General features: G+C 36.1%; 1 protein-coding gene across 1 annotated transcript in view; it reads left to right on the top strand.

The window, feature by feature from the left end:
* Positions 1-4,967: 4,967 nt before the first annotated feature.
* The window catches only part of LOC128656797 (vomeronasal type-2 receptor 26-like), a 131,500-nt gene continuing 121,021 nt past the window's right edge, over positions 4,968-15,446 (top strand). The window contains exons 1-2 of the mRNA XM_053710950.1: positions 4,968-5,066; positions 5,973-6,096. Of these exons, the coding sequence (XP_053566925.1) occupies positions 4,968-5,066; positions 5,973-6,096 (223 nt within the window). The remainder of the gene's footprint in view (positions 5,067-5,972; positions 6,097-15,446) is intronic.

Below are 15,446 nucleotides of genomic sequence, written 5' to 3'. Positions count from 1 at the left end.
GGAGTAGAAAATCCCTGAAGCAGTAAAAGGAAGTCCTTTAGGAGGTGAACAGCGTTGACTTAGAGAGGAACTTCTGTATAGAATCCGGGTAGGAGAATACAGTGAACAGTGTTCACTTAGAGAGGAACTTCTGTATAGAATCCGGGTAGGAGAATATAGTGAACAACGTTCACATAGAGAGGTTCAGAGGTATGAAGTAAGTAGAACAACAGTACTAAGCAAAGATACAGGTGTCAGGTGGGAGTTCTATAGGGAGGAGAGCTTGATGAACTAGCAAACGTTAAAGAGACAGTAGTATAATGTTACTTGACATAAGGAAGAGCTGAGTATCCCTGACAAACACCAGTGGAGATGGTGAATACCACAAAAACAATCTCCATTCAGAAATAGACTCATGTCAATATATTACAGTTCCATTGTTAATAACATCTAATATAAAACAGGTAAGAAGACTAATAATACAATATATATTGTTGTTCTATATGACTTCACAAATACTTGGTATATGCTATACATGTTAAAGAGCATACATATAAATACACTTTAAAACTAGGGAAAGGGTAATAAAGGGATTAACTTTAATTTTAGGGATTTATTTTAAACAATAATAAGATTTTGAGTAGACTGTCACTTTATGGTAAACAAGAGAACATTTACTAACACTACACTGTACATACAATTAACGCTATGACATTTGTTTTTATATTACTAATTTATATCATATTATTTTCCTTAATGTTAACAGAGGCCTAGATTTGGAGTTTGGCGGCAGCCGTGAAAACCAGCGTTAGAGGCTCCTAACGCTGGTTTTAGGCTACCGCCGGTATTTGGAGTCACTCAAAATAGGGTCTAACGCTCACTTTCCAGCCGCGACTTTTCCATACCGCAGATCCCCTTACGTAAATTGCGTATCCTATCTTTTTAATGGGATTTTTATAACTCCGGTATTTAGAGTCGTTTCTGAAGTGAGCGTTAGACATCTAACGACAAAACTCCAGCCGCAGGAAAAAAGTCAGTAGTTAAGAGCTTTCTGGGCTAACGCCGGTTTATAAAGCTCTTAACTACTGTGCTCTAAAGTACACTAACACCCATAAACTACCTATGTACCCCTAAACCGAGGTCCCCCCACATCGCCGACACTCGAAAAAAATTTTTTAACCCCTAATCTGCCGACCGCCACCTACGTTATACTTATGTACCCCTAATCTGCTGCCCCTAACACCGCCGACCCCTGTATTATATTTATTAACCCCTAACCTGCCCCCCTCAACGTCGCCTCCACCTGCCTACACTTATTAACCCCTAATCTGCCGACCGGACCTGAGCGCTACTATAATAAAGTTATTAACCCCTAATCCGCCTCACTAACTCTATCATAAATAGTATTAACCCCTAATCTGCCCTCCCTAACATCGCCGACACCTAACTTCAATTATTAACCCCTAATCTGCTGACCGAATCTCGCCGCTATTCTAATAAATGTATTAACCCCTAAAGCTAAGTCTAACCCTAATACTAACACCCCCCTAAATTAAATATAATTTAAATCTAACGAAATTAATTAACTCTTATTAAATAAATTATTCCTATTTAAAGCTAAATACTTACCTGTAAAATAAATCCTAATATAGCTACAATATAAATTATAATTATATTACAGCTATTTTAGGATTTATATTTATTTTACAGGTAACTTTGTATTTATTTTAACCAGGTACAATAGCTATTAAATAGTTAAGAACTATTTAATAGCTAAAATAGTTAAAATAATTACAAATTTACCTGTAAAATAAATCCTAACCTAAGTTACAAACATAAGAAAAATATTACAACAATTTTAAACTAATTACACCTACTCTAAGCCCCCTAATAAAATAACAAAGCCCCCCAAAATAAAAAAATGCCCTACCCTATTCTAAATTACTAAAGTTCAAAGCTCTTTTACCTTACCAGCCCTGAACAGGGCCCTTTGCGGGGCATGCCCCAAGAAATACAGCTCTTTTGCCTGTAAAAAAAAAACATACAATACCCAAGCCCCCCAACATTACAACCCACCACCCACATACCCCTAATCTAACCCAAACCCCCCTTAAATAAACCTAACACTAAGCCCCTGAAGATCATCCTACCTTGTCTTCACCATACCAGGTTCACCGATCTGTCCAGAAGAGCTCCTCCGATGTCCTGATCCAAGCCCAAGCGGGGGGCTGAAGAGGTCCATGATCCGGCTGAAGTCTTCATCCAAGCGGGGCAGAAGAGGTCTTCCATCCGAATGACGGTTCCTTTAAATGACGTCATCCAAGATGGCGTCCCTCGAATTCCGATTGGCTGATAGGATTCTATCAGCCAATCGGAATTAAGGTAGGAATATTCTGATTGGCTGATGGAATCAGCCAATCAGAATCAAGTTCAATCCGATTGGCTGATCCGATCAGCCAATCAGATTGAGCTCGCATTCTATTGGCTGTTCCGATCAGCCAATAGAATGCAAGCTCAATCTGATTGGCTGATCGGATCAGCCAATCGGATTGAACTTGATTCTGATTGGCTGATTCCATCAGCCAATCAGAATATTCCTACCTTAATTCCGATTGGCTGATAGAATCCTATCAGCCAATCGGAATTCGAGGGACGCCATCTTGGATGACGTCATTTAAAGGAACCGTCATTCGTCGTTCAGTCGTCGGCCAGGATGGATGTTCCGCGGTGGAGGTCTTCAGGATGCTGCCGCTTCGCTCCGGATGGATGCCTCTTGGATGAAGACTTCAATCGGATGGAAGACCTCTTCTGCCCCGCTTGGATGAAGACTTCAGCCGGATCATGGACCTCTTCAGCCCCCCGCTTGGGCTTGGATCAGGACATCGGAGGAGCTCTTCTGGACCGATCGGTGAACCTGGTATGGTGAAGACAAGGTAGGATGATCTTCAGGGGCTTAGTGTTAGGTTTATTTAAGGGGGGTTTGGGTTAGATTAGGGATATGTGGGTGGTGGGTTGTAATGTTGGGGGGCTTGGGTATTGTATGTTTTTTTTTACAGGCAAAAGAGCTGTATTTCTTGGGGCATGCTCCGCAAAGGGCACTGTTCAGGGCTGGTAAGGTAAAAGAGCTTTGAACTTTAGTAATTTAGAATAGGGTAGGGCATTTTTTTTATTTTGGGGGGCTTTGTTATTTTATTAGGGGGCTTAGAGTAGGTGTAATTAGTTTAAAATTGTTGTAATATTTTTCTTATGTTTGTAAATATTTTTTTATTGTTTGTAACTTAGTTCTTTTCTATTTTTTGTACTTTAGCTAGTTTATTTAATTGTATTTATTTGTAGCAATTGTATTTAATTAATTTATTGATAGTGTAGTGTTAGGTTAATTGTAGGTAATTGTAGGTAGTTTATTTAATTAATTTATTGATAGTCTAGTGTTAGGTTTATTTGTAACTTAGGTTAGGATTTCTTTTACAGGTAAATTTGTAATTATTTTAACTATTTTAGCTATTAAATAGTTCTTAACTATTTAATAGCTATTGTACCTTGTTAAAATAAATACAAAGTTACCTGTAAAATAAATATAAATCCTAAAATAGCTATAATATAATTATAATTTATATTGTAGCTATATTAGGATTTATTTTACAGGTAAGTATTTAGCTTTAAATAGGAATAATTTATTTAATAAGAGTTAATTAATTTCGTTAGATTTAAATTATATTTAACTTAGGGGGGTGTTAGTGTTAGGGTTAGACTTAGCTTTAGGGGTTAATACATTTATTAGAATAGCGGTGAGCTCCAGTCGGCAGATTAGGGGTTAATGTTTGAAGTTAGGTGTCGGCGATGTTAGGGAGGGCAGATTAGGGGTTAATACTGTTTAAGATAGGGTTAGTGAGGCGGATTAGGGGTTAATAACTTTATTATAGTAGCGCTCAGGTCCGCTCGGCAGATTAGGGGTTAATAAGTGTAGGCAGGTGGAGGCGACGTTGTGGGGGGCAGATTAGGGGTTAATAAATATAATATAGGGGTCGGCGATGTTAGGGCAGCAGATTAGGGGTACATAGGGATAATGTAAGTAGCGGCGGTTTACGGAGCGGCAGATTAGGGGTTAATAATAATATGCAGGGGTCAGCGATAGCGGGGGCGGCAGATTAGGGGTTAATAAGTGTAAGGTTAGGGGTGTTTAGACTCGGGGTACATGTTAGAGTGTTAAGTGCAGACGTAGGAAGGGTTACCGCATAGCAAACAATGGGGCTGCGTTAGGAGCTGAACGCGGCTTTTTTGCAGGTGTTTGGTTTTTTTTCAGCTCAAACAGCCCCATTGTTTCCTATGGGGGAATCGTGCACGAGCACGTTTTTGAGGCTGGCCGCGTCCGTAAGCAACTCTGGTATCGAGAGTTGAAGCTGCGTTAAAAATGCTCTACGCTCCTTTTTTGGAGCCTAACGCAGCCTTTATGTGGACTCTCAATACCAGAGTTATTTTTATGGTGCGGCCAGAAAAAAGCCGGCGTTAGTTTTTCGGGTCGTTACCGACAAAACTCCAAATCTAGGCCTTAATTTCCCCACTTCTGCTGTGGCTGAACAGGGATATACCATGGGTGTAGCTGAAATTTCTCCTCCAAATCTTGTGGGTTCTGAAAACATTTCCATACTGCAAATTTCGCTGTTTTTAATAAAAGACTTAAAAGGTGGTGAGATTGTGTCCAAATTTTCAAAACACTTATTACCTTAATAGAAAAACACATGTGTATGAAAATAATGGTGATTATAATATGCTATAAACTAAAAGCAGAGTAATCTGATTTGTATTGACTGCAATTTTTAATTTTCAGTGTGCACCCTGTTCCCTGCTAACTTCACTCTACCCAGTGAAGTTTCCCTTTTTAGAGAGCTCTATTAATCTGTATGGGAGACATCTTGCAACTCGCATGGACACAGCCTTTTTATAGAACTCCATTAGAACAGCCCCGATGAGTGGGGTCTTGACAAAACATGTTTGACCCAGCAATGTTTTTAGAATCTGGACGGGCAGACATCACTGAATGCCAACAGCATGCGCTATTGGCATTTGACATTGCAAAAGCAGTTCTGGTGAACTGCTTGTGCAATGCCACCCCTTGCAGATTCACAGCCAATTGGCCACTAGCAGGGGGTTTCAATAAACCTGATTGTATAAGATCGGCCGGATTGATGTCCGCAGCCTCAGAGGCAGTGGACGAGTTAAGGAGCAGTGGTCTTAAGACTTCAAAACTTCTGTTTCGGGTGAGCCTGAAGGCTTGCCTGGAAACAAGTGCATCAGAGGTCATTCGGCCCTTGATAAATCCGCCCCCTGGATATGTAAACACATGTACACATAACAGCAGGAGGTACCAGCATCAGGATGTTTGGGCTGATTGCAATCTCCCACTCTGAGTCTAGGGGGGTTTGAAAAAGGCAATGCTGGTTTAAGCTGACACCTTATAACAGAACAAAACACAGAAACGCAAACTCTGTATCAGGACAGTCCAGTTCTCAGAGTCTCTGGGAATTAGGGAAAAAGGGGTAACCCTGAATCCGGGGTTAAAGTACTCCAAATGTCCTCCGGCACCCGCCTCCCAAAACACAGAATCCCGTTAAAGTCCAGGGTCCATAGTCAGTGGGCAGGAGTTTGGCCTGCAGTCCTCTCCAAATACAAAAGTAATGGAGGCTTCCATTACAGTAATATCCAATCAAATCACCTACCATATCCTTTAACGTGTATCCCTATTATCAGCTGCCCTATTGATCACATTAGTATCGCTGGACAATGTATTTAGCTCTCTCTTTTCTAAAACAGGTTATTATAAAATCAACTCCTTCTGGCAGCTTATTATTTGGCAATGACAATGTTACAAAGCTGAGTTTATAACTTTCTATCCTTGGTGTCACTAGATCCCTCCCTCTGTCTGGCAGCTTATTATTTGGCAATGACAATGCTACAAAGCTGAGTTTATAACTTTCTATCCTTGGTGTCACTAGATCCCTCCCTCTGTCTGCTCTGCGAGCTGCTTCCCAGGATACAGAAAGGTCCCACAAGAAGGACGACCCAAGTGCTGCTATGATTGTGTCCCATGTCCAGAAGGAGAGATCACTAACGTAACTGGTAAATAATCTTCTGAGTATGATCATTAGTTATTATACACAAATAGCACTTTGAAACTGCTGAGCCCATTCAATTGCACTAAACCAGGGGTTTTCAAAGTTTTAGGCAGTGGGCCTCCCCTCTGATTAACTTTGAAAGATAGCGCCCCAACTCCCATAACAGATGTTACTTCATTTTTATTATTAAAGTAAATTGCAAACTGTATTTTTAGTTTTAATGTAAATGATTTCCATCTGAACCAGGGTTCACACACAGCTTTAAAGAGTGAATTCATTTGCAATTGATTTTCTCCTGTGTTAAATGCAAGTTACATATCAGGACAAAAATCACAATGACCTAGGCATGTGCATTCCTCTCATTTGTGAGGAAACTAATGCCATATATGGTGGCTGCCAGCATCATTGGGTTCTTTACTGGCCAGATGTCGTCTTGTGAAAGTGAAATACACTTAGATCTGGATTTGCACAGAACTTAGTGAGTTTCACAAGAAGAAATCCTGCTCTGGAAAGAGCAGATTGATGCTGGTGGTCACCATATACGGCATTAGTTAGATAACAAATAGTCCAAATGCACAAGCCTACAATGCAGTGACTGAGCGATTAAGACTTTGGTACCTTTCTTCCACCTACATCCCATCCTTTGTCTTATCCCATCATGACATGGCAAGTGCCATTAATGGGCTAGAACACAATTAAGAGATTTCACTATAGTACTAATTGCACTAGAAGTAAACTTTTGGGGTGTGTCGGGATGCGCTGGTATTATGAGCTTAAATTAAAAGAGTTATTGTACTCGCAATAACGTATTCCCCATTAGAAGTCAATGTAGAGAAAAAAGTAGAAAAAAAAATAAAGTTATGACGGAATGCACACTGTAGTTATACAGGAAAACAGACTAAAGTTATGCAGTGATGCAAAATGAAGTTATACAGAAAAACTGACTAAAGTTATACAGGAATGTACACTGTAGTTATATAGGTAAACAGACTAAAGTTATACAGGAATGTACACTGTAGTTATACAGGGAAACAGACTAAAGTTATACAGGAATGCACACTGTAGTTATACAGGAAAACAGACTAAAGTTATACAAGGAAACAGACTAAAGTAATACAGGAATGTACACTGTAGTTATACAGGTAAACAGACTAAAGTTATACAGGAATGCTCACTGTAGTTATACAGGAAAACAGAATAAAGTTATGCAGTGATGCAAAATGTAGTTATACAGAAAAACTGACTAAAGTTATACAGGAATTTACACTGTAGTTATATAGGTAAACAGACTAAAGTTATACAGGAATGTACACTGTAGTTATACAGGGAAACAGACTAAAGTTATACAGGAATGCACACTGTAGTTATACAGGAAAACTGACTAAAGCTATACAAGGAAATAGACTAAAGTAATACAGGAATGTACACTGTAGTTATACAGGTAAACAGACTAAAGTTATACAGGAATGCACACTGTAGTTATACAGGAAAACAGACTAAAGTTATGCAGTGATGCAAAATGTAGTTATACAGAAAAACTGACTAAAGTTATACAGGAATGTACATTGTAGTTATATAGGTAAACAGACTAAAGTTATACAGGAATGTACACTGTAGTTATACAGGGAAACAGACTAAAGTTATACAGGAATGTACACTGTAGTTATACAGGAAAACAGACTAAAGTTATACAAGAAAACAGACTAAAGTTATGCAGTAATGCACACTATAGTTATACAGAAAAATTGACTAAAGTTGTGCAGGAATGTACACTGTAGTTATATAGGTAAACAGACTAAAGTTATACAGTAATGTACACTGTAGGTATACAGGAAAACAGACTAAAAGTATATAGAAATGTACACTGTAGTTATACAGAAAAACAGACTAAAGTTATACAAGAATGTACACTGTAGTTATACAGGGAAAAAGACTAAAGTTATACAGGAATGCACACTGTAGTTATACAGGGAAACAGACTAAAGTTATACAAGAATGCACACTGTAGTTATACAGGAAAACAGACTAAAGTTATACTGAAATGTACACTGTAGTTATACAGGAAAACAAACTAAAGCTATACAGGAATGTACACTGTAGTTATACAGAAAAACAGACTAAAGTTATACAGGAATGCACACTGTAGTTAAACAGGAAAACAGACTAAATTTATACTGGAATGTACACTGTAGTTATACAGGAAAACAGACTAAAGTTATACAGGAATGCACACTGTAGTTATACAGGAAAACAGACTAAAGTTAGACAGGAATGCACACTGTAGTTATGCAGGAAAACATACTATAAGTTATACAGGAAAGCACACTATAGTTATATAGGAAAACAGACTAAAGTCATACAGGAAAGCACACTGTAGTTATATAAAAACAGACAAAAGTTACAAAGAAATGCACACTGTAGTTACACAGAGAAACAGACTAAAGTGATACAGGAAAAAAGACTAAAGTTATACAGGAATGCACACTGTAGTTATATAGGATAACAGACTAAAGTTATACAGGAATGCACACTGTAGTTATATAGGATAACAGACTAAAGTTATACAGGAATGCACACTGTACTTATACAGGAAAACAGACTAAAGTTATACAGGAATGCACACTGTAGTTTTACAGGAAAACAGACTAAAAGTATACAGGAATGCACACTGTAGTTATACAGGAAAACAGACTAAAGGTATACAGGAATGCACACTGTAGTTATACAGGAAAATAGACTAATGTTATACAGGAATGGACACTGTAGTTATACAGGAAAACAGACTAAAGGTATTCAGGAATGCACACTGTAGTTACACAGGAAAACAGACAAAAGTTATACAGGAATGCACACTGTAGTTATACAGGGAAACAGACTAAAGTTATGCAGTAATGCACACTATAGTTATACAGAAAAATTGACTAAAGTTGTGCAGGAATGTACACTGTAGTTATATAGGTAAACAGACTAAAGTTATACAGGAATGTACACTGTAGTTATACAGGAAAACAGACTAAAAGTATATAGACATGTACATTGTAGTTATACAGAAAAACAGACTAAAGTTATACAGGAATGTACACTGTAGTTATACAGGGAAACAGACTAAAGTTATACAGGAATGCACACTGTAGTTATATAGGATAACAGACTAAAGTTATACTGAAATGTACACTGTAGTTATACAGGAAAACAAACTAAAGTTATACAGGAATGCACACTGTAGTTATACAGGAAAACAGACTAAAGTTATACTGAAATGTACACTGTAGTTATACAGGAAAACAAACTAAAGTTATACAGGAATGCACACTGTAGTTATACATGTGAACAGACCAAAGTTATACAAGGATGTACACTGTAGTTATACAGGGAAACAGACTAAAGTTATACAGGAATGCACACTGTAGTTATATAGGATAACAGACTAAAGTTATACTGAAATGTACACTGTAGTTATACAGGAAAACAAACTAAAGTTATACAGGAATGCACACTGTAGTTATACAGGAAAACAGACTAAAGTTATACTGAAATGTACACTGTAGTTATACAGGAAAACAGACTAAAGTTATACAGGAATGCACACTGTAGTTATACAGGGAAACAGACTAAAGTTATACAGGAATGCACACTGTAGTTATACAGGAAAACAGACTAAAGTTATACAGGAATGCACACTGTAGTTATATAGGATAACAGACTAAAGTTATACTGAAATGTACACTGTAGTTATACAGGAAAACAAACTAAAGTTATACAGGAATGCACACTGTAGTTATACAGGAAAACAGACTAAAGTTATACTGAAATGTACACTGTAGTTATACAGGAAAACAGACTAAAGTTATACAGGAATGCACACTGTAGTTATACAGGGAAACAGACTAAAGTTATACAGGAATGCACACTGTAGTTATACAGGAAAACAGACAAAAGTTATTCAGGAATGTACATTGTAGTTATACAGGAAAACAGACTAAAGTTATACTGAAATGTACACTGTAGTTATACAGGAAAACAAACTAAAGCTATACAGGAATGTACACTGTAGTTATACAGAAAAACAGACTAAAGTTATACAGGAATGCACACTGTAGTTATACAGGAAAACAGACTAAATTTATACAGGAATGTACACTGTAGTTATACAGGAAAACAGACTAAAGTTATACAGGAATGCACACTGTAGTTATACAGGAAAACAGACTAAAGTTTTACAAGAATGCACACTGTAGTTATACAGGAAAACAAACTAAAGCTATACAGGAATGCACACTGTAGTTATATAGGATAACCGACTAAAGTTATACAGGAATGCACACTGTAGTTATATAGGATAACAGACTAAAGTTATACAGGAATGCACAATGTAGTTATACAGGAAAACAGACTAAAGTTATAAAGGAATGCACACTGTAATTATACAGGAAAACAGACTAAAGTTATTCAGGAATGTACATTGTAGTTATACAGGAAAACAGACTAAAGTTATACAGGAATGCACACTATAGTTATATAGGATAACAGACTAAAGTTATTCAGGAATGCACACTGTAGTTATACAGGAAAACAGAATAAAGTTATACTGGAATGCACACGGTAGTTATACAGGAAAACAGACAAAAGTTATACAGGAAAACAGACTAAAGTTATACAGGAAAGCACACTATAGTTATATAGGAAAACAGACTAAAGTTATACAGGAAAGCACACTGTAGTTATAGAAAAACAGACAAAAGTTACACAGAAATGCACACTGTAGTTACACAGGGAAACAGACTAAAGTGATACAGTAAAAAAGACTAAAGTTATACAAGAATGCACACTGTAGTTATACAGGACAACAGACTAAAGTTATACAGGAATGAACACTGTAGTTATATAGGATAACAGACTAAAGTTATACAGGAATGCACACTGTAGTTATATAGGATAACAGACTAAAGTTATACAGGTATGCACACTGTAGTTATACATGAAAACAGACTAATGTTATACAGGAATGCACACTGTAGTTATACAGGAAAACAGACTAAAGTTATTCAGGAATGCACACTGTAGTTAAACAGGATAACAGACTAAAGTTATACAGTAATGCACACTGTAGTTATACAAAAAACAGACTAAAGTTATACAGGAATGCACTCTGTAGTTATACAAAAAAACAGACTAAAGTTATACAGGAATGCACACTGTAGTTATATAGGATAACAGACTAAAGTTATACAGGAATGCACACTGTAGTTATATAGGATAACAGACTAAAGTTATACAGGAATGCACACTGTAGTTATACAGGAAAACAGACTAAAGTTATACAGGAATGCACACTGTAGTTATATAGGATAACAGACTAAAGTTATACAGGAATGCACAGTGTAGTTATACAGGAAAACAGACTAATGTTATACAGGAATGCACACTGTAGTTATACAGGAAAACAGACTAAAGTTATTCAGGAATGCACACTGTAGTTATACAGGAAAACAGACTAAAGTTATACAGGAATGCAAACTGTAGTTATACAAAAAACAGACTAAAGTTATACAGGAATGCACACTGTAGTTATATAGGATAACAGACTAAAGTTATACAGGAATGCACACTGTAGTTATACAGGAAAACAGACTAAAGTTATACAGGAATGCACACTGTAGTTATAAAGGAAAACAGACTAAAGTTATACAGGAATGCCCACTGTAGTTATAAAGAAAACAGACTAAAGTTATACATGAATGCACACTGTAGTTATACAGGAAAACAGACTAAAGTTATACAGGAATGCACACTGTAGTTATTCAGGAAACAGACTAAAGTTATTTATTTATAAAATATTTTACCAGGAAGGATACATTGAGATTTATCTCGTTTTCAACTATATACAGGAATGCACACTGTAGTTATACAGGAAAACAGACTAAAGTTTTACAGTAATGCACACTGTAGTTATATAGGATTTGGAGACACTTAAGAATTCAACGAACTCAGTTGTGGCCACAACTTTTTTACTATACGCTTTTGCAACAACAGTATACAATATCCAAAGGTTCAATTTATGCACATACAAGAGAGTATGCACCGGAGTTTTTGATAAAACATCAAATAGCAAAAAACTCAAGTAGCCTTTTTTTGAGAATTAACATGTTTTTATAGATTTAAGCAATTGGTGGTTATTGAAACCATTTTTATTTGTGCAATTTGTTTGTGTAATAGGTGAATTGTTATATGTGAATTTTTATATATAAAACATATACTTTTTTAATATATATAAGTTTTGGTGTCATCACTATAGAATACATAAGAGTGTTTAAATATCTAAAGGTACACCTCATCACAAGGTTCATAAAGGCATACACACAGAACATAATATAGTTCACTATCACAGAGATATCTAGTCACAACTATCACAGAGATATCTAGTCACAACATATTGATAGGTAGCATTGAATTGCCATTAATAAATCATTTATAAAATATAGATAATATATATAATTATCACTAATATTTAGTCCTACTCACAGCTATAACCATTAGCGCTCCCCACCCCCCACATACACACCTTGAATATCTCTGATATTGGGAGAATATCAGAATTGGGGCAGCATTGTGAGCTTAAAAGGTCTGACAATAGCACACACCACACACACTTTCAGCACAGTAGTTATATAGGATAACAGACTAAAGTTATACAGGAAAGCACACTATAGTTATACAGTAAAACAGACTAAAGTTATACAGGAATGCACACTGTAGTTATATAGGATAACAGACTAAAGTTATTCAGGAATGCACACTGTAGTTATACAGGAAACCAGACTAAATTTATACAGGAATGCACAATGTAGTTATACAGGATAACAGAAAAAAGCTATTCAGGAATGCACACTGTAGTTATACAGGAAACCAGACTAAAGTTACACAGTAATTCACACTGTAGTTATACAGGAAAACAGACTAAAGTTATACAGGAGTGCACACTGTAGTTATATAGAATAACAGACTAAAGTTACACAGTAATGCACACTGTAGTTATACAGGAAAACAGACTAAAGTTATACAGGAATGCACACTGTAGTTATACTGGAAAACAGACTAAAGTTACACAGTAATTCACACTGTAGTTATACAGGAAAACAGACTAAAGTTATACAGGAGTGCACACTGTAGTTATATAGAATAACAGACTAAAGTTACACAGTAATGCACACTGTAGTTATACAGGAAAACAGACTAAAGTTATACAGGAATGCACACTGTAGTTATACAAAAAACAGACTAAAGTTATACAGGAATGCACACTGTAGTTATATAGGATAACAGACTAAAGTTATACAGGAATGCACACTGTAGTTATTTAGGATAAAAGACTAAAGTTATAGAGGAATGGACACTGCAGTTATACAGGATAACAGACTAAAGCTATTCAGGAATGCACACTGTAGTTATACAGGAAAACAGACTAAAGTTATACAGGAATGCACACTGTAGTTATATAGGATAACAGACTAAAGTTATACAGGTATGCACACTGTAGTTATACAGGAAAACAGACTAAAGTTATACAGGAATGTACACTGTAGTTATACAGGTAAAAAGACTAAAGTTATACAGGAATGCACACTTTAGTTATACAGGAAACAGACTAATGTTATACAGGAATGCACACTGTAGTTATATAGGATAACAGACTAAAGTTATACAGGAATGCACACTGTAGTTATTTAGGATAAAAGACTAAAGTTACATACACAACATACACACCTTGAATATCTCTGATATTGGGAGAATATCAGAATTGGGGCAGCATTGTGAGCTTAAAAGGTCTGACAATAGCACACGCCACACACACTTTCAGCACAGTAGTTATATTAGATAACAGACTAAAGTTATACAGGAAAGCACACTATAGTTATACAGGAATACAGACTAAAGATATACAGGAATGCACACTGTAGTTATATAGAATAACAGACTAAAGTTATACAGGAATGCACACTGTAGTTATATAGGATAACAGACTAAAGTTATACAGGAATGCACACTGTAGTTATTTAGGATAAAAAACTAAAGTTATAGAGGAATGCACACTGTAGTTATACAGGATAACAGACTAAAGCTATTCAGGAATGCACACTGTAGTTATACAGGATAACAGACTAAAGTTATACAGGTATGCACACTGTAGTTATACAGGAAAACAGACTAAAGTTATATAGGAATGCACACTATAGTTATACAGGTAAAAAGACTAAAGTTATACAGGAATGCAAACTTTAGTTATATAGGATAACAGACTAAAGCTATACAGGTATGCACACTGTAGTTATATAAGATAACAGACTAAAGCTATACAGGTATGCACACTTTAGTTATATAAGATAACAGACTAAAGCTATAGAGGAATGCACACTGTAGTTATACAGGGAAACATACTAAAGCTATACAGGAATGCATACTGTAGTTATACAGGGAAACAGACTAAAGTGATTCAGAAATGTACACTGTAGTTATAAAGGAAAACAGACTAAAGGTATACAAGAATGCACACTGTAGTTATACAGGAAAACAGACTAAAGTTATACAGGAATGCACACTGTAGTTATACAGGAAAACAGACTAAAGTTATACAGGAATGCACACTGTAGTTATACAGGGAAACAGACTAATGTTATACTGAAATGTACACTGTAGTTATACAGGATAACAGACTAAAGCTATACAGGAATGCACACTGTAGTTATATAAGATAACAGACTAAAGCTATAGAGGAATGCACACTGTAGTTATACAGGAAAACAGACTAAAGGTATACAAGAATGCACACTGTAGTTATACAGGAAAACAGACTAAAGGTATACAAGAATGCACACTGTAGTTATATAGGATAACAGACTAAAGCTATACAGGAATGCACACTGTAGTTATATAGGATAACAGACTAAAGCTATACAGGAATGCACACTGTAGTTATACAGGAAAATAGACTAAAGGTATACAGGAATGCACACTGTAGTTATATAGGATAACAGACTAAAGTTATACAGGTATGCACACTGTAGTTATACAGGAAAACAGACTAAAGTTATACAGGAATGCACACTGTAGTTATATAGGAAAACAGACTAAAGTTATAGAGGAATGCACACTGTAGTTATATAGGATAACAGACTAAAGCTATACAGGAATGCACACTGTAGTTATACAGGAAAACAGACTAAAGTTATACAGGAATGCACACTGTAGTTATACAGGATTACAGACTAAAGCTATTCAGGAATGCACACTGTAGTTATACAGGAAAACAGACTAAAGGTATACAGGAATGCACACTGTAGTTATATAGGATAACAG

Source organism: Bombina bombina, chromosome 4 (assembly GCF_027579735.1).
Source record: "Bombina bombina isolate aBomBom1 chromosome 4, aBomBom1.pri, whole genome shotgun sequence".
Taxonomy (NCBI): domain Eukaryota; kingdom Metazoa; phylum Chordata; class Amphibia; order Anura; family Bombinatoridae; genus Bombina; species Bombina bombina.
The sequence above is the reverse complement of the archived record's forward strand: the minus strand, read 5'-3'. Positions and strand labels throughout refer to the sequence as shown.